Source organism: Gopherus evgoodei, chromosome 1, assembly GCF_007399415.2.
Source record: "Gopherus evgoodei ecotype Sinaloan lineage chromosome 1, rGopEvg1_v1.p, whole genome shotgun sequence".
NCBI classification, from domain to species: Eukaryota; Metazoa; Chordata; order Testudines; family Testudinidae; genus Gopherus; species Gopherus evgoodei.
In genome coordinates this window covers 179,980,604-179,999,827 of record NC_044322.1, presented here as the reverse complement: position 1 = coordinate 179,999,827, position 19,224 = coordinate 179,980,604, and the positions used below count along the sequence as shown (strand labels likewise).

Genomic DNA, 19,224 nt, shown 5'->3' with positions numbered 1-19,224 from the left:
GTTGTTTTTTACCCCTTTCCAGGTGAAAGAGACATTAACCCTTAGCTATCTGTTTATGACAGTAACATAGTACAAATTTGATCCAGTGATATACTTGTTATCTCTCAATTTATTAGAGTAACTAAAATTCAGGTTTTTAAATGAACAAAAAAGCACCACAGTGCCAGCAAGGAGCAATGGAGTCGGATTCAGAAGACCACAGGAAGGACATTTTTAGTTACAGTAATCAGGCCAGATCCTCAGATGACGTAAATTGGCATAGCTCTATTGTCTTTAATAGGATTATACAGAATTACACTGGCAGAAAATCTGGTCTTATGTGTTCATTATTATTTCTATTCAAAATATGGTTTTAGTTTCACAAATGACTGTAAAAAAGTTTTCTTTCTCACTCTTTGAGTAATTTCAAAGGCAGACCTAGGAATTTAGTGACTGAATAGTTTTCTGGCACTTTTTAGTCATTCAAAAAGAAAGTTAAAAATGGAGTGAATAGCACAGTTTCTATTTTTTTATACGCATAAAGAATCAAGGCTAGCCTCAGTAGCCCTTACAATAGGTAATTGTATCCAGCAGGAGACTGAAGCTTTTATTGGGTCAATATGTCAATCTGAGTTTACTGCCTCTGGTACAACCTAGTTCGGATATCTGGTAATGGAAGGAAAAGGAGACAGATCTCAGTCAGGCGGAGTCAAATTGTTTATGGAAAATATCCAGATTAGTTTGTATTTGTCTCTTCAGTGATGTAGACCTGACAGTTTCTCACATGTTTCTGCCAGTGAGAACCTTGGGAATGGATTCCAACAGAAACATCAAAACACAACACCCATTAAATACAATATCTATGCAAAATGCCACAGCCCCCCTAGAACCACAAGTGCAAATCTTGGTACAGTTCACTCAGCTCTCTACATTTCAGAGGAAAATCATCTGGAGAGTAAAGAATTTACTATCAAGAGATTATTTTAGATAAGAACGTAAAAACTGAAGTCTCATCTGCTCTGCTTACATTATAAAGACCCCTACCACATTTCATAAGGGTAAGTGTTTGCCCTTGTATCTTATCTAAAGACACAGAATGCTCCCCACTGCTGAGCAGTATGCCATGGTAAGGTTAGCTGACAGCCTTTACCCAAGAGTTGCCTAAAGGAAGGACTCTACAGACTAGATTCAGACCTCTGATGTAACTGACCTTGGTGCAGGGACCTATATGCCAGCTTTGCTTCTTCTGTATGCTGGGTTATTTGTTTCTCATCTGGAAACAACAACATGGGTTTGTGTAGCATGCTGATGTCTGAGACACTAACTTTTATGAGGGTTTTGAGCATTAAGGTTCAAATTCAGCAAAAAACCATAATGCTGTACTGATTTAGGACGGATTATGCACATACTTAAGTACATGCTTAACCTTAAAAATGTGCCTACATTCTACAGACTATAAGTACACAAGTGCTTTCCTGCACTGGACCTATAAACCCAGTTAAATGGAGATGAGCTTCATCAAACCACAGTTCTGAATCCAACTTTTGAATCTTTTTAGTGATCAAAACCAAAATCTCAAATCTGAGAGCTATACTTCAGATCAACAGCCAAACTTTAGAAGAGTTTGAGATGCTCAGATTGGGCATTCTAACGTAAGACATTCTGAAATAAATTTGCATCCTCAAACCTAGATTTGAATGACCCTATGACCTACTCTACCCTAGGAATTTCCTTTGATATAACTACATCTCTCAGGGGTGTGAAAAATCCAAGCAATATAGCTGTACCAATCTAAGCCCTGGTATAGACCAGCAATAAGTTGACAGAAGAATTCTTCCGTCGACCTATCTACCCTCTCCTGGGGAGGTGGATTACATACACCAACAGGAGGAGCCCTCCTGTTGGCATAGGTAATGTCTACACTGAAGACCAACAGTGTTTTAGGTGTAGACAAGCTGTAATCTGATGTCTCCTACTTTTCTTGCTTACACTGGTTTTACATTAGTACAACTCCATTGTCTTCGGAGGAGTTATTCCTAATTTACACGGGTTTAACTGAAAGAAGAATAAGGCTCCTGTGTTTTGGTTCACATACATCTCAGTTAACTTTTTTTTGACTGCCTGAATATCTGATTTTTTCCTTGGGATGCATAGGCAGCCAAACCCAGACATTCTCTCATGACTCGGACACACCTTCCCTAACTACACAGCTGCATTTTTAAAAAAATAGTAATTCAACTGTCCATATTAGAAGGTCCTCCTAAGGCCACATGAAGCAGAAATTATGAACAGATGTATGAAATGTTTTTTGCCTTCCAAAAAAATTCAGTAATTCTGCAAGATGAATTAGGGTACAGTATTAACAGACACTCCGTCCAGTTATATTACTGCTCCGTGCAAAGTGAAAATATGTAAAATGGATTAATCCAAATGAAATTCAATACATTCACATTAATGGCACCAAAACCTAAATGTGACTATGAACTGGTAACCAGTGCTATTCAACTCTAAAATCAGTTTATCCTCACAGTCCAAATTTCATAATTCTCCCTGAAGCACTTCGACCAGGAATTACATAATATTTGGACTACATTGTGTCAAAATCCTATAGAATCTAATTTACCAAAGATTTTTGGCTCTAAACAGACTTTATAGACTTAGTATTTAGTCTTTATTTACACCATTCCTGGGATTTGGCTTATCGGTAACCTAACTAATGACACCACAACATAAATTTCCACTTAAGTTTTCTTCAACAAGCTTTTTTCATCTATTTCCAGATCTTTTCCTGCAGGATCTTTCTGTTGAAGACTAGTTCTCTCAGCTTCTGAGAGAGATTCCAACCCCTCCCTTTACATACTGGTTGGAGCTAAATGAATCTTCATCCATAACTCAGCAATTACATCACACTACAGATGTCCAAGCAGCTATACAAATTTATATTAGCTGAGGATCTGGCCCTTTGAGTTCAGTTAAACTCAAGTTTTTTGAAAAGATTTGAGTGAGGAGCAGTTCTTATATCATAAGATTGAGCTTGCACTTCCCCAATGCTGATAGCTGTTGACACATCTGTGGATAAATATTATGCCAGTGTTTACTTTTGACGGAAGATGCTTAGACATCACAGTGATGGGTGACCTTATAAAAACACACATAGATAAGCAGAGACGTAAGATCCACAAAAAAGATGTAGGTGTTACAAGGCTAAGCATCACAATGCCTAGCTTTTAGGTGCCTGTAAAAATCATATAAACAATATTGTGATCCTTAAAGCCTGAGTTAGGAACCTATGCTCTCTACATAATGCATGGAGAGAGATAGACCTTAGAACACAATCCACCAAAACCAGCACACTAGGCGGACAGCCTCGCCAATGGAAGATGGTCTCTCTATGGCTCAGTGGCTGCCAGGGCCAGCTCCAGGCACCAGCAAAGGAAGCAGGTGCTTGGGGAGGCCAATGGAAAGGGGCAGCACGTCCAGGTCCTCAGTCCCTCTCTTCCTCTTAGAGCTGCCACCGAAGAGGAAGAGAGAGAGCGAAGGACCCAACACTGAAGAATGAAGCGGCATGACTGAGCTGCAGCCGAAGTGCCACCCATCGGCTTTATTTATTTATTTAAAAAAAAATTCCCGCTTCACTGCTTGGGACAGCAAAAAAACTGGAGCCAGCCCTGGTGGCTGCTCCAATTGTGGATAAATACTTTAATAGTGCTGGGAGGGAAGAGGTGCATGTGTGGAGGGGGAGAGAAAGAGAGAGAATAGCTCTAGTCCAGTGGTTAGGTCACCCAGCTGGGAGATGAGAGAGCATGGATCCAACTCCCTTGCTCCCATCATTCTTTTATTATTTATCCACAGTGGAACAACTTCTACAGGAGAGAATGAGGATGCTCTACATCAGAATACCCCCATAGCCTCCTGTGCAAATCCTCTCACCCTCTCACAAAGAAGGGAGAATTGAACCTGCATCTCCCACATCTCAGGACTGTGCTGTAACACTTGGCTAAAAGTTATAATGTGGGCATCACCAACACCTTTTCTTCCAGCTAGGAACATTGAATGGGATCCTGTCATAAAGAGATAGCTAAGGGTTAATGTCTCTTACACCTGGAAAGAAGTAATCTGAAACACCTGACCAGAGGACCAATCAGGAAACAAGACTTTTTCAAATCTGGGTGGAGGGTTTTTTGTGTGTGAGTCCTTTGTTCTTGGTCTTCTGCCTGTACTCTCTCAGCTATGAGGAGTGATTTTTTCTATTTCCTGCTTTCTAATCTTCTGTTTCCAAGTTGTGAGTACAAAGATGGTTTGTTGTTTTGTATTTACATGTCTATAGTTGCTGGAGTGCTTTGAATTGTATTCTTTTTGAATAAGGCTGTTTATTCAATATTCTTTTAAGCAAATAACCCTGTATTTGTCACCTTAATACAAAAAGACCATTTTTATGTATTTTTCTTTCTTTTTTATATAAAGCTTTCTTTTAAGACCTGTTGGAGTTTTTCTTTAGTGGGGAACTCCAGGGAATCGAGTCTGCAGCTCACCAGGGAACTGCTGGGAGGAAGAAGTCAGGGGGAAATCTGTGTGTGTTAGATTTACTAGCCTGACTTTGCATTCCCTCTGGGTAAAGAGGGAAGTGCTTGTGTTTCCAGGACTGGAAATAGAGAGGGTGGACTCCCTCTGTTTAAATTCACGGAGTTTGCTTCTGTGTATCTCTCCAGGAACACCTGAAGGGGGGAAGGGAAAAGGTTTATTTCCCTTTGTTGTGAGACTCAAGGGATTTGGGTCTTGGGGTCCCCAGGGAAGGTTTTTTGGGGGTCCAGAGTGCCCCAAAACACTCTAATTTTTTGGGTGGTGGCAGCTTTACCAGGTCCAAGCTGGTAACTAAGCTTGGAGTTTTTCATGCTAACCCCCATATTTTGGACGCTAAGGTCCAAATCTGGGACTAGGTTATGATAGATCCAATCCAGTAGGTGTGTTCAAAGGCCACCTACCAGATCAGGCCTCACACACAAGTGAGGTGGATGAGCACCTATCCTCCCCTAGTTTGTGAATGCCCAGGGTCATAGGCAGAAAATGGGTGCCTGGGCATATAGAGGGAGCCAGCAGCATGCATGCCCCAGGCTCTAAAACTTGGGCATCTAGGGAACTTTTACAACAGAAACTTAGGCACTGAGTGAGTTTAGGTGCATACAACATGAGGCAGCAGCCAAGCGGGAGTATCTTGTATCACGGTAGTGCCACACACAGGAACTTAAGTGGCCATATTGCTTCATGGATTGCACTCAGAGTATTTAATGTATCACCATGACTTGTTGAGGATCTCATTACTCACAAGTTGTAGAGCCACAAATCCATTATATATGGGTCTTTCCAAAGAAATGCAACAGCAACAAAACACTTTACAGCTGTCTGCACCAGATCTCATACGGTTTTTTTTTTCATCCTAATGTTAGTTTTCTTGTGCTTTCTCTCCTTTGCAGTACAGTGGCTACTATTGGAAAGATTATGGGATGGCTATGGGTGAAACTTACTTGTAGCTATACAGTCAATTTATACTATTGATAGTTCACAAATCATGGTACATATTTGAGTTTAATATGACAGTTTTCATGGCTACATATTTTATAAGGAATACATATGGAAATAGATTAATCTGATGAAAGTATTAAAGGAATACAGCACTGTGCGCTTACTCCTCTGGTAATGCTTTTATAGCTCTTAGCTCAGCTGAAACTAACCTATAGCCTCTCTGTACATTAAGCTTTTATTGTGAGAACATTTCCCATAAAGGTGATCACCATTTAAACAGAGCAAGTACACTTTACACTTAAGACTAAGACATACTGTCAGATTCTGAGAAACATCTTTGTCTTTCATTTTAGGGCGGAAAAGACTAGCAGGTGAACTAAGGTATTTCCCTGACTCACCTTGTAGGCAATTTTAATCTTTTCTGTGTACAACAGAAAAAAAGTAAAAATGTTACAAAGCAAACAATCCCATAGCAATGAATAGCAAGTAGTGCAAGAGATAATTACTTTTGTTTAGTCTGAGTTTTATGTTTGATGTAGTCTCCTTTCCATGGCTATTTGTTAGTGGCACATGAAACCCCAATGAGAGAAATAATTTGAAGGCATGTTTTTCCTTGTTGTTTTGTTTACAATTTATGTGAAAAGGCTGCCCTCTTCTGACAACAGTTTTAATTCTCCCAAAATTTATTCATTTTGTTAGTTCCACCACAACCACTAATCTTTTCTCTTTCAACTTTTCTATATAGCTTATTGGTAATATATGTACAGACAACCAGCAACCAAAATCCTATTTTGCCTATGCACATATTCAAGACTATAAAAGAAACAGAGAAAAGATAAAGGTAATTAAGCAAGAGTGTGGCTAAGGTACTCTGAGCTGGAAATGAGAGAACAGTGAGTAATTTATATGTGACTATGCAGATCACAGAAACATAATTGGTCCAATCAAATCATTAAACATATAATATAATCACCAAGCCACTTCTCTGAGACATCACCTAAGTAGGCTCTGGAGAGTTGCCATTTTGAGGTCTGGCAGGATATTAGTCTATCTCAGGGATCGGCAACCTTCGGCACATACTGTGCCTAGCTCGTACTGTGTATCTGAAAACTAGAAAATAATGTACATTTGAGGAGTATATACCAGTACCACGATGGAAATATGTAGATAGATCAGGGATCATCAACTTTTGGCACGTGGCCCACAAGGGTAAGCCCCCTGGCGGGCCGGGCTGGTTTGTTTACCTGCTGCGTCCACAGGTTCGGCCGATTGCGGCTCCCACTGGCTGCAGTTTGCCACTCTGGGGCTGTCGGAAGTGGCGTGGGCCGAGGGATGTGCTGTCTGCCGCCCCTCACCACCCCCATTGGCCTGGAACGGCGAACCGCAGCCACTGGGAGCTGAACCTGCGGACATGGCAGGTAAACAAACTGGCCCTGCCTGCCAGGGGCTTACCCTAGTGGGCCGTGTTCCAAAGGTTGCCAATCCCTGGTCTATCTACATATTTCCATCATGGTACTGGTATATACTCCTCAAATGTACATTATTTTCTAGTAGTCATGTCACAATAGGGTTCTAGAAGCTGAATTTGACCCTGAGATAGTCAATGTTACTGGTTCTCTCTTACATCAGATGTAAGTGTGTACATTGGATCAAATTGCATATCCCTTACTCACATGAGCAATCCCACTGCAGTCACTGGGACTACTTATGTTAGTGAAGAGAGCAGCAATTGGCACTATAATTTCTTTTCTTTTAAAGAAGTGTATATCCCTATTTCAACACCTCCATAATTGTGAGGGCAATTAATGTTGCTCTAAAAGAGCTGCCATTTTACATATACTTATCAGAAGGCAGTCCAATCTGATAATATAGTTCAAAACACAGGAAGCGCGTCTCATGCTTTAAATGCATGAGATAGGCAGGAGACTTTCAAAGTTGTAAGTTAACCCATTTTTTAAAATTACAGTATAATTAAGCAGTGGTTTAACACATGCATTTAAATGGTCAAGTGCCTTTCTTATGTCTGAACCTACAACTATCAAAACAATGTCTTATGTGATTGTTAATTATTCTGTTATAATTAACACCCCTCCTAAAAGTAACCTATGACCGTATACTTAGAATAACTGGGCTGGAAGAGAAGAGATGTTTCTAATGGCCTTACTTTTCCTTGAGAATCAAATCCCCTTCGGCCCTTTTTTATCTACCTAACTGCATCTGAATTTAGGACCAATCCTACAAACATTTGCACATATGCTTAAATTTTACTCAGGTGAGTAATCCCATTGATAAGAACATAAGAATGGCCATACTGGGTCAGACCAATGGTCCATCCAGTCCAGTATCCTGTCTTCCAACAGTGGCCAATATCAGCTCCTTCAAAGGAAATGAACAGAACAGGCAATTCTCAAGTGATCCATCTGCTGTTCTCAAGTGATCCATTCACTCCCAGATTCTGTCAGTCAGAGGAAAGGGACACCCAAGCATGGAGTTGCATCCATGACTATCTGGGCTACTAGCCATTGATGGACCTGTCCTCCATGAACTTATCTAATTCTTTTTTTAACTCCATTATAATTTTGGCCTTAACCACATCCCCTGGCAATGAGTGAGATAGTTCATGTGTGCAAAATTATTCACAAATCTGTGTGTAAATTTTTCTTAACCTAGCACACTTCAAGACACTCTTAAATAATAGTGATATAACTATTATAATATCTTTAGTAATATTTAATCTTTACTTTACTTCAGATTGATTACTGACTCCATTCCCTAGTCAATTTTGAATGAGTTTCTCCCTATATTGTCATCATGATATTTTTTTGAAATGTTATAGTTACAAGAAAACATGGATTCAGCAAAATCAGATTATATTTTGATTAATTTCATTGAAATTAACTGACATCAGAAATTGAGTTGCAATAAACTGTCATATTTATCAATTTTCTCCTCCTGTGAATTAATAAGTGCTAAACATAAACACTGCATTAAACCTCCCAAACCACTAAGTGTATGGCTAAAACATAATGTTAAGTACATTACTACAAGTAAGTGCTAATTAGGTCCCTTTGGCATTACTACAATATATTAGCTAATTACAAATTCTAAGTTCACTCCTAGGACATATCTGTTTTCTAATGGTTGGAGACTCTTCCATTACTGTTAAAACACAACTATAAGCAAAGTAATAGAAGTTATGTTTTATTTTTCATTACATTACATTTCATTACAATATTTCTAAATTTAATGTAATGTCTTTGAAGCACTCTGCAAAACCGGAGCTACACAAATAATAATAGAAAAGGCAGCCGTTATACAAAGGCATTCAGTGAGCATTACTGGGATGGGTACAACAGACTTGTAGGCAGATAGCTATGTATGTCCAGAGTTCTATACCTATTTCATCCCACCTAGCAGTAAAATCTGGTCATTGTAGACACCATTCCTAATGCCACACAATTTCTCTGTAAGTACATTCAGAGCTTCATAGATTCTAAGACTGTGTGATCATCCAGTCTCACTTTCTGTATAACACAGGCCATAAACAAACATTCCAATTTCTTCAGACCTGCACGGCAATTCCTTGTCCATTCTCATTAATAGACAAACACTTAAAGGTTTGCAATAATATTCACCTACAGAAGACACTGGAGATCAGAGAGAATTGCATTAAACAGCAAATTTACATATCTTTGCACAAATATCAACTATTTTTTCTGGTTTCCAAAACCAGAAGTATCAGATAACAAAATAAATTCAAATTATTTATTCAGTGAATATAATACTCCAAAATTGTTGTATCTTTGGTCTGTATATCATCTGTATAGCATATTAAATTCACAGAGAGATAATTATGTCTTGATAGGAAAAATAGCATAAAAAATAATCACATTTACATTACATGATGACTAATTTGCCATGATCAGCGCAGATAGTTACATTTAATTCAGAGGACTCCTGGAATATTCTTGCTACTTACAAACAACGACTAATAGATCACTGTATGTGTTCTGCCATCATACATTTGTTTTCAAAATTTGACTGAACTGGCTGTTGAATTTCATTCTACAATACCCACAGAAGGCAATGAAGATTATCATTCCAACTTCAGAAACTGAGCCTGTTGTGTCTCATTTCCCTCCTCAGAGCAGGCCTTAGTCCTGAGAAAGAATTAAAAGTGATATTTTCTGCAAAAGAAAGCAAGTTAGCAGAGGCTCTCTCTTTACTTGTCCCTCTCTTGGCATGGAATAGGCTTGAAGGTCATTTCAATGTTTTCCAGAAGTACAAAATCATATCTGCACATCTGCAGCCTGCATAAATAGACAAGGGGAGAGAATACGCTCTCAATATAAAAGAATTTTCTGTTTTTAATTCACGTTCAAAATACTGTAGTATATGAATGATTAAATTGGTAGCATTTACCACCTTTAAGAAAATATGCTCTAGACAAGGAGATAAGTCTTTTTGTCTCAATTTATTCCTTATTCGTTGGGTAATAAGCTGAGTAGTGCTGTGGGGAAGGAGTAAGAGTGTCCTGTCAGGCTGACCAATAAAGATAGGTGTTGTCATTCAGTCTGGGGTGGATTTAGTCTTCATTCAAACTGGCTTCTTGGACTGAGTGGCTCTGGTATAGAATAGCCAATTCCTAGGGAACCATTAGGGTTGACTATTTTGTTGATCCCCTACCCACTGAGGCACAAAGATCTCTTTCTAGCTGGGGCTGGTTAGCAGACATGTGTGATGTAATCCTTCCTTAGCATTCTCCTAAGGAAGGGATGTGGCTCTTATAAGTGAATGGGGCAATGCGAAACCAAGTCATCCCATTTCCTCCTTTTTCTTGTTGCAATGGCTGCCTATAGGAGAAGGTTTTATGTAGACAGCGGAGGGTCAATTTGGCACGTCAACATTAAGAAAAGTCAAAATTCTCACAATACTGTAGTACCAGATTCTCCCTTGTCCTAGCATGGGTGCGCACTAGGGTAAGGAGGGCATAAAGAACCCTCTTTCTTTGTGAGACCCACATAAGAGCCATGCAGAAGTACACAGTGCCCCATAGAGGAAGGGAGAGGCCATGGCCCTGCACCTCATGCATGGGTAAATAGAGCTGGATAGAGGGGCTGGATGGATGTGGGGATAAGAAACTATCCCACAAGGAGTATTACAGCAGCCTCTATACACTGGTGCTCCCTTTGGGGCAGTGTGGCTATGTACTGCCCTCCAATTCACAGCTGTGCCTAAATGGTATAATCAATCCAGGCCCATAGTAGGATGGGTTTTAGCGGATGACATGGAGAAGATTAAAAAATTGGGAAAAGATGTACAGCCTCTTTGGTTATTTCATTATTTATCAGTGGAGTTTCCAAATCAGTTATATCTCCACTCATCTGTGAGTGAAGGAACAGTGGTTTACCATATGTTGTACAAAACAGCAAGCTTGGGCCCCACTCAATAATCCCTAGGGAAGACAAATTAATAGATTGTATAGATATAGTGGTTCCCTCTGATTTTATTAATGAGTCTAACTTCCTATGCACTGTGTTCTGCAGAATTTCAGCCAGTAGTTTCTGCATCAAAGCCATAATTTCTAGTTGAGCTAAAGCATATATTTTTAATAATACTTTAATTTTCTGTGGAACAGGAGAGAAGCAATTCTTGCATAGTTCTGCTGGAGCCTTGAGCATTTATTCATCTAGAGCGCCGCACAAGAAAGCGTCAAAGAACTCATGGAACAGCTTCCAGGCCAAGCTGCAACAACAAATCATTATATATATACACCTTTAATTACATAGTGCTGTAATGTACACAGACTACTCTGCAAGCTTCATATTGGAGTTTGCTCTCTTCACCAGAGAGATCAGGTGAAGAGTCCTGAAAATTGGGCGTGGCCCCCGGGGACACCTGGGTCCATTCACCATCTGTGTGGATCATGTGGCAGTTCAGGTGAAAATTTTCCCATCTATGATATTCCTTGGACTACAACTGTCCCCTATTAGCATAGCGCCATGGGTCTCTCTTCTCCCTGCACCTGTGCCCTTTTCTTAATCTAATCTTTTGCTGTATGAATATTTCAGATCTTTCTGATTATGGTGTATTTATGTAATTATTGTCATTATGTCTAACTACATGAAGTGAATATGTGTAGTCATTCTAAATTCGAAGTATTTATGGAATTACCATGAACAATTATGTAATTACAGCATATAAAAGCATCATAAAATCTGTATTAAAATTATTTTGAAATCTCAGACTCGGACTTTAAGGCCAGAAGGGAGCGTCGTGATCATTTAGTCTGACCTGCATATTGCAGGCCACAGAACCTCACCCACCCACTCTTGTAGTAGACTCATAACCTCTGGCTGAGTTACTGAAATCCTCAAAGCATGATTTAAAGACTTCAAGTTACAGAGAATCCATCATTTACTGTGATTTAATCCTGCAAGTGAACCTTGCCCCATCCTGCAAAAACTCCCAGGGCCTCTACCAATCTGCCCCGGGGGGGAAATTCCTTCCCAAGCCCAAATAGGACAATCAGTTAGACCCTGAGCATGTCAGCAAGACCCACCAGCCAGACATCTAGGAAAGAACTCACTGCAGTAACTCAGAGCCCATCTCATCTAGTGTCCCATCTCTGGCCATTGGACATATTTGCTACAAGCAGTTGCAGATTGGCAACATGCCAGCATAGGCAGTCTTGTCATACCATCCCCTCCATAAATGTATTAAACTCAATATCGACACCAGTTAGATTTTTGCCCCTGCTGCTCCCCTTGGAAGGCTGTTCCAGAACTTTACTGCTCTGATGGTTAAAAACCTTCATCTAATTTCAAGCGTAAACTTGTTGATGGCCAGTTTATATCCATTTGTTCTTCTGTTCACATTGGTGCATAGCTTAAATAATTCCTCTCCCTCCCTGCTATTTATCCATCTGATATATTTATAGAGAGCAATCATATCTCCTCTCCGTCTTTGTTTGGTTAGGCTAAAAAAGCCAAGCTCCTTGAGTCTCCTCCCATAAAGTAGGTTTTCCATTCCTCTGATCATCCTCGTAGACCTTCTCTGCACCTGTTCCAGTGTGAATTAATATTTCTTAAACATGAGAGACCAGAACTGCACACAGTATTCCAGATGAGGTCTCATCAGTTTGTTGTATAATGGTAACTTCCTTACCTCTCCTGGAAATACTTCACCTGATGCTGCCTTAGTTGAATTGGCTTTTTTCATAGCCACATTGCAATGGCAGCTCATAGTCATCCTGTGATTGACGAAACACCCAGGTCTTTCTCCTCATCTGTGGCTTCCGACTGATACATTCCAACTTGTAGCAAAAATTCTTGTTGATAGTCCCCAAGTGCATGACCTTGCATTATTAAATTTCATCCCATTTCTATTACTCCAGTTTTCAATGTCATTCAGATCTTCTGTGATACTCCAGTCTTCCTCTGTATTGGCAATATCTCCAACTTTGTGCTATCTGCAAATTTTATTAGCACACTCCCAATTTTTGTGCCAAGGTCATGAACGAATAATAAGATTGATTCCAAGGTCAGTCCCTAAGGAATACCATTAGTAACCTTCCTCCTGCCTGACAGTTCACCTTTCAGTATGACCCAGTGTAGTCTCCCCTTTACCCAGTTCCTTATCCACCTTTCAATTCTCATATTAATCCCCATCTTCAATTTAACTAATAATTTCCCCAGTATGGAATGTATTGAAATCCAAGTAGATAAGATCTACTGCATTTCCTTTGTCTTAAAAAAAATCAGTTGTCTTCTCAAAGAAAGAGCTCAGGTTGGCCTGGCATGATCTACCTTCTGTAAAACCATGTTGTATTTTACCTCATTTACCTCTACGTCCTTAACTAGTCTTGCTTTCAAAATCTGTCCCAAGACCATGCATACAATTGAGGTCAAACTAACTAGCCTGTAGTTTCCTGGATCACTTTTTTCCCTTTCTTAAAAGTAGGTAGTATATTAGCAATTCTCCTATCATAGGTATGACCCCCACGTTTATGGATTCATTAAAAATCTTTGCAATTGGCTTTGCAATATCATGTGCCAGTTGCTTTAATATTCTAGGATAGAAATTATCTGGGTTCCCTAGTTTGGTCCCATTGAGCTGTTTGAGTTTGACTTCCACCTTGGATGTGGTAATTTCTACTTCCATACCCTCATTTCCATTAGCCACTCTGCCACTACTCCTAAACGTCTCATTACCCTTACTAAAAACTGAGGCAAATTACTTGTTTAGGTGTTGGACCATTCCTAGATTATCTTTAATCTCCACCCATCCTCAGTGCTTAGCAGTACCACTTCTTTCCTTGTTTTCTTTTTATTTATATGGCTAACAAACCTTTTACTGTTAGTTTTAATTTCCTTTGCAGGGTCCAACTCTGCTTGGCTTTTGACAGTTTGCACTTTTACCTTACACTCAGTGACCTCCAAAAGATAGCTTTCCTTGCTATACCATCTGATGCTTCATTTCTTTCTGCTTTTTCTGAATAACCAGTCTGAGATGCTTGCTTATCTGGTTTGGTCTTCAACCCTTCCCTATGAATATTTTCCCCTTGCTTGGGATGTAGGCTTCAGATAGTTTCTGCAACTTTGACTGAAAGTAATTCCAAGCATCCTTCACATTCAGATCCTTGGTTTCTTCAGTCCAGTCCACTTCCCTAACTAATTCCCTTCCTTATTTTTTCAAAAAAAGTTTGCCCTTTTGAAATCAAGGACTCTTATTTCAGACCTATTTTTCTTTATCCTTCTATTTAGTTTAAATGGAATTAGCTCATGAATACTCGAACCAAGGTTCTCCTCTACAACCAACTCTTCGGTGAGGTCTGGCTACTTACCAATGCTAAATCTAAAATGGCATCACCTCTTTTTGTTTCAGTGACTATTTGGTGAAGAAATCTGTCAGCTATCGTATCCAGGCATACCTGGGCCCTACCATTATTAGTAGCACTTATCCTCCAATCTATATCTGGGAAATTAAAGTCTTCCATAATCACATAATTCCCAGTAGTATTTATTTCATTAAAAATATTAAAGAGGTCTCTATCCATACCCAAATCATATTCTGGGGGCCTGTAGCATACCCCAAGCACCATCCCAGTGAGGTCTCTCTTAGCTTTCTTCCCCAACATGAGTTTGACTCAAACAGACTGCATTTTATCCCTTCCATCACTTCTAATTTCTTTACAGTCAACTTTATTATTAATATATAATGTTACTCCATCACCTTTACCTTTATTTCTATCTTTCCTGGCCTGCACATACACTTCAATATCTGTGTTCCAGTCATGATTACAATTCCATCATGTTTCTGTTATCCTATAATACCTGGTTTCACATCTGCATCAGTATTTCTAGTTCCTTCATTTTGTTACTCAGACACCTTGCATTGGTGTACAGACATTTTAGTTGTTTCTGCTTGGCTTCACCCAGCTTCCTAGTCTGATTAGGTTAAATAATTCTACTGCCAGTAATACCAATGACACTATCTTTCCTCTTGATGTCCATTCCCTTACTATCCGTCATTCCTTTCTCCATTGCTCTATCCTCTTACTTGATTTTCCTCCTGCTCAATACTAGAATCAGGCATGCAGATTACATGAATATCTCCTAACCATCTTCCCCAAATTCCTCGTTTAAAGCTTTCTAATCATTTGTGCCAGTCTCTATCCCAGAAGTCTATTTCTGTCCCTACTCAGGTGAAATGAGAACAGTCCTCTGTTTGTGAATGCCTCCCAGTGGTTGAACATCCCAAAGTCCTCCTTATAGCACCACTGCCCACGTCATCTGTTGATAATCAGAATCTTGTCTCACCTCCATTCTTCTCTTCTAGGGACAGGCAGAACTCCACTGAAGATTATCTGAACCTTCATTTATTTAAGCCTCTTCTCCAACCTGGCAAGTCTCTCTTGATGCATTCCGGTGAGAAGCTAGCAGTATCATTTTGTCCTTCACGCGCGAACATCAGTGGTTTCTTTCCTGCTCCCAATAGGATCCTCTCCAGCCTCAGGCCTATGTGCTGTATCTTAACTCCTGGCACACTCTTCTGTTCTTTGGATCAGCTCTGGTGACAGGCCTGTCCATTTTTGGAAGAGAGTCCACAATCATATAGACCTGCCTCTTTCTTGGGATTGTGCAGTGCACCAGCCTTCCTCCTCCTGTTTTTTCTGTCTTTTGTTCTCACTTGCAATCTTATGCGAGACATTCTCTATCCTTCTGGGTCTCCAAACTGGCTATCTCCACTGTCTCTTCCCCTCTTTCTGTATGACTATTCCCTCTTCTCTTCTTCCTTACCCTCCTACCTCTGTTACTGCCTGCTGCACTCCTTCTTCATTTTCCAATTCAGCAAACCTGTTCCTCAGCTCTATTTCATCTTCAATAGCAGGTGTTCTCCTCTGCCTGGTTCTGACAGTCACATGCTTCTACTTACCACTTTCCTCCTCCAGCAATATACCCTCACAGTTCTCCAGTCCAGCTTACATCTGTAAGTCTTGTGTTTTCCCTTCAGCCTTCTCTCGCCTTCCCTCCATCATGTGCTCAAATCATCTTCAAAGCTCAACCATAGTTTCGACCTGCATTTCCAAACCTCGACTCTTCTTTTACATCATCCCTATCAGGTGACACTTCATATAAAGCACCTTTCAGGTGCCCACTTCAGGATAATGTACGTCTCACGGGCTCCACACCCAATCATTTTGTCTCTTCCATTTCTTAGGTCACTACCACAGTTGCCTCTCTCACTGTGATAGCCTTCACACCTAAGCTCCTGTCAAGGGAAAAAAACCTCCACAAATTAAAAACACCACACTCACTCCCATAAACTCCCCTTAAAAACACCCACCCAAACTCCCCTGTTTTCAGCTGTTTGCTGGCTATTGTGCTGCAGCTTCTGCATCACTGACTGGCTGCCTTGATAAACCCACTAATCAAGGCTCCACTGTGAGCACACTGCCTCCTGTCAGTCTCTGCAAACAGAAAACAAACCAGCAACCAAAGAAGCAAGCAAGCAAGCTCTCAAGAACTCACTCATTGCTTCTAAGGAACAGGAACTTGCCTCCCTTCCCTTCCAACAGCTCTCCCCTCAAACTCCCCTGTTTTCAACTCTGATGGCTTGTTCCTGTGACACTGGCTGGCTGCTTGGCTGCCTGCCTAATCACGGCCCAGCTGTGATCCAAGACTCTGCTTCTCTCCCAGCACATTGCCCCCTACCAGCCTCTGCAACCTGAAAACAGAAAAGAAATCAGCAAGCAAGCAACAAGGTATCTCTGAAGAACTCATTCACTCACTGTCCCTAAGGAAAAGGGGCTTGCCTCCCTTCTCCTTCAACTGAGCTCCATTCAAATTCTCCTGTTTTCAGTTCTGTTGCTGGCTCCTGTGCTGCTGCACCTTTTGTTTTTGTTTGGTATTTTGTTGTTGTTGTTTACATTTACTTAAAAACACTACATATTTTTGGAAAGCGAGGAAGGAGATTATATAATTCTTTCACTGCCAAGCTATATGCATCTGAAAATAGGACAGTATTGGAACCTAATATTAAAATAATGGACCATGTGCAACTCATAGTAAAATTAATGGGAGTTCCAAGCATGAACAAGAACATAAGAATGGCCATACTGGGTCAGACCAATCGCCCATTTAGCTAGTATTCCTGTCTTCTGATAGTGGCCAGTTCAGGGGCCAGAATGAATGGGAATGAAAGGAATGGGCAATTTGTCCAATGATCCATCTCCTGTCATCCAGTCCCAACTTCTGGCTGTCCACAAATAAGAACACAAGGCAAGACTGAGATTGGGCAGTCTATTTATGGTCTGCCTACTCTACCAGATTACTCAATTTTAAAAAAACCTTGGATGCTGATAAACCTTATGAAATGGCTCTCTTGTTTTACAGTTGTTGGATACAAAAAATATTTACAACATTTAGGTCTTAGAGTCTCTCTCACTATAAATGCTTTTAAGTAAAATCATTCTAGCTCTGCTGAGAGCAGAATCATTACATACTTCATCATACTAATTAGGCCTGGTCTACACAGTTTTAGAACCGATTTAATTATTTCAATTAGGTGGGTTTTTTTTACCAAAATAGTTTTATTAGTACAATCCCATGTGTGGATACAGTTAGTTATGCTGCTATAAATGTGCCTAATACCAATATAGCTTATCCCCTAAATTTATGGGAGTAGGCTGTACCAATATAAGCACCTTTCTACCAATATAACTATGTCCACTTTAGGGAGTTGTACACCTTTAGCTATTCTGGTTTCAAATAGGTATAGCTGAAGTGGTACAAAAGCTTTGTAGACAATGCTTTAGAAATAGAGATACTTGAAATCCATAACAAAGAAAATAAGAATTATCTTGCTCATTCTCCCTCTCTCCTCCTCCCCAAAACCTCCCCAAATGAAATCTTAATTGGAAATTTCATGGGACAGCCAGCACCTCAAAACCTTTTTTCTTGTCTATTCCTTTACTTACATGCTTCACATTTTGTTTTGCTACCTGTGCACAGGAAATGACCCTCATCTTCAATCCCCATTATTCATTTTATACCATGCAAGATGATGTTTTACATATTTTATTCCCTGAAGCCAGTGGTAAGCTGGAGCCAGTTCCTACCAGTTCCCAAGAACTGGTTGCTAAAATTGGACCTCCGTGGAGGAGAACCAGTTGTTAAAGGGCTGGGGGTGGGCAAAGAACTCGTATCCATGGGCCGGATCATCCTGCTGGTCCCAGGATTCCCAGCTGGGGAGGCTGAGGCTCCCTCGGCCCCTCCTCCGCTTCTCCCCAGTTGCAGCGTGGCCAGCCGTGGGCACCAGCTGGCCAGCTCAGCTGAGCTCGGGAGTTGTCCTGCTGCCGCTTTTTGAGTGGCCCAGCAAGGTGTGGGGGGGCTGCTGCAAGCTCCAGGGCTGGCCAGAGGGGAGGGGAGAAGAGGGGGCAAGTGGGACAATTGGCCCAGGCCCTGCAGGGGCCCCCGGCCCCACGAGGATGTTTCCTCAGGCCCTCCCCCGCTTCCCCCACCACTCAGAGCCGCAGCACGGCCAGCGTCTGGGCAGTTCAGCTGAGCTCTGGGCTGCCGGCAAGGGAAGGCAGGGGGGCTGCGAGCTCCAGGCCTGCCGGGGGTGGGGAGGAAAGTGGGGCAATTTGCCCCAGGTGCCTGGCTCCACCAGGATGTCTCCCCCCCGCAGAGCTACAGCGTGGCCAGCAGCTGGGCAGCTCAGCTGAGCTCCTGAGTCGTCCTGCTGCTTTGAGCTGCCGGCACGGTAAGGGGGGGGCTGCAAGCTCCAGGGTCACCAGAGGGTGAGGGGCAAGTGGCGCAATTTGCCCCAGGCCCTGCAGGGGCTCCCGTCCCCACGAGTATGTCTCCCCCTGCCCCTCCCCCGGTATGTCCTAGAATGGTCCAGGACAGCAGCGCCACCCACAGGCAGCATAGGTATGCTGTTACGCCCAGGGTTCAGCCCCAGAGCAGCACAGAATTGGGAGGGTACAAAGGGGGCTTAAAGCAACCTTTGCCCTTACTTTTCCTGGGCTGCAAGGTTTATTTTGTGCCTCTAAGGGTATGTCTACGCTGCAATTAGACAACCATGGCTGACCCAGGCCATCTGACTAGGGCTCACTGGGCTCAAGCCAAGATGTTGTTTAATTGCAGTGTAGATGTACCGGCTGCAGCCCGAGCTTTGGAATCCTCCCACCTCGCAGGGTCCTAGAGCTTGGGCACACCA

The 19,224-nt window shown here is 41.3% G+C and overlaps 1 protein-coding gene across 6 annotated transcripts in view; it reads right to left on the bottom strand.

Moving 5' to 3' along the window:
- Positions 1–8,703: 8,703 nt before the first annotated feature.
- Positions 8,704–19,224, bottom strand: part of LIPI (lipase I) — a 36,483-nt gene continuing 25,962 nt past the window's right edge. For 2 of the 6 annotated variants that reach the window (XM_030580095.1, XM_030580063.1), the window contains one exon: positions 8,704–9,809. In XM_030580095.1, the coding sequence (XP_030435955.1) occupies positions 9,722–9,809 (88 nt within the window). In that variant the 3' untranslated portion in view covers positions 8,704–9,721. The other 4 variants (XR_004002614.1, XM_030580074.1, XM_030580086.1 and 1 more) reach the window with 4 other exon arrangements.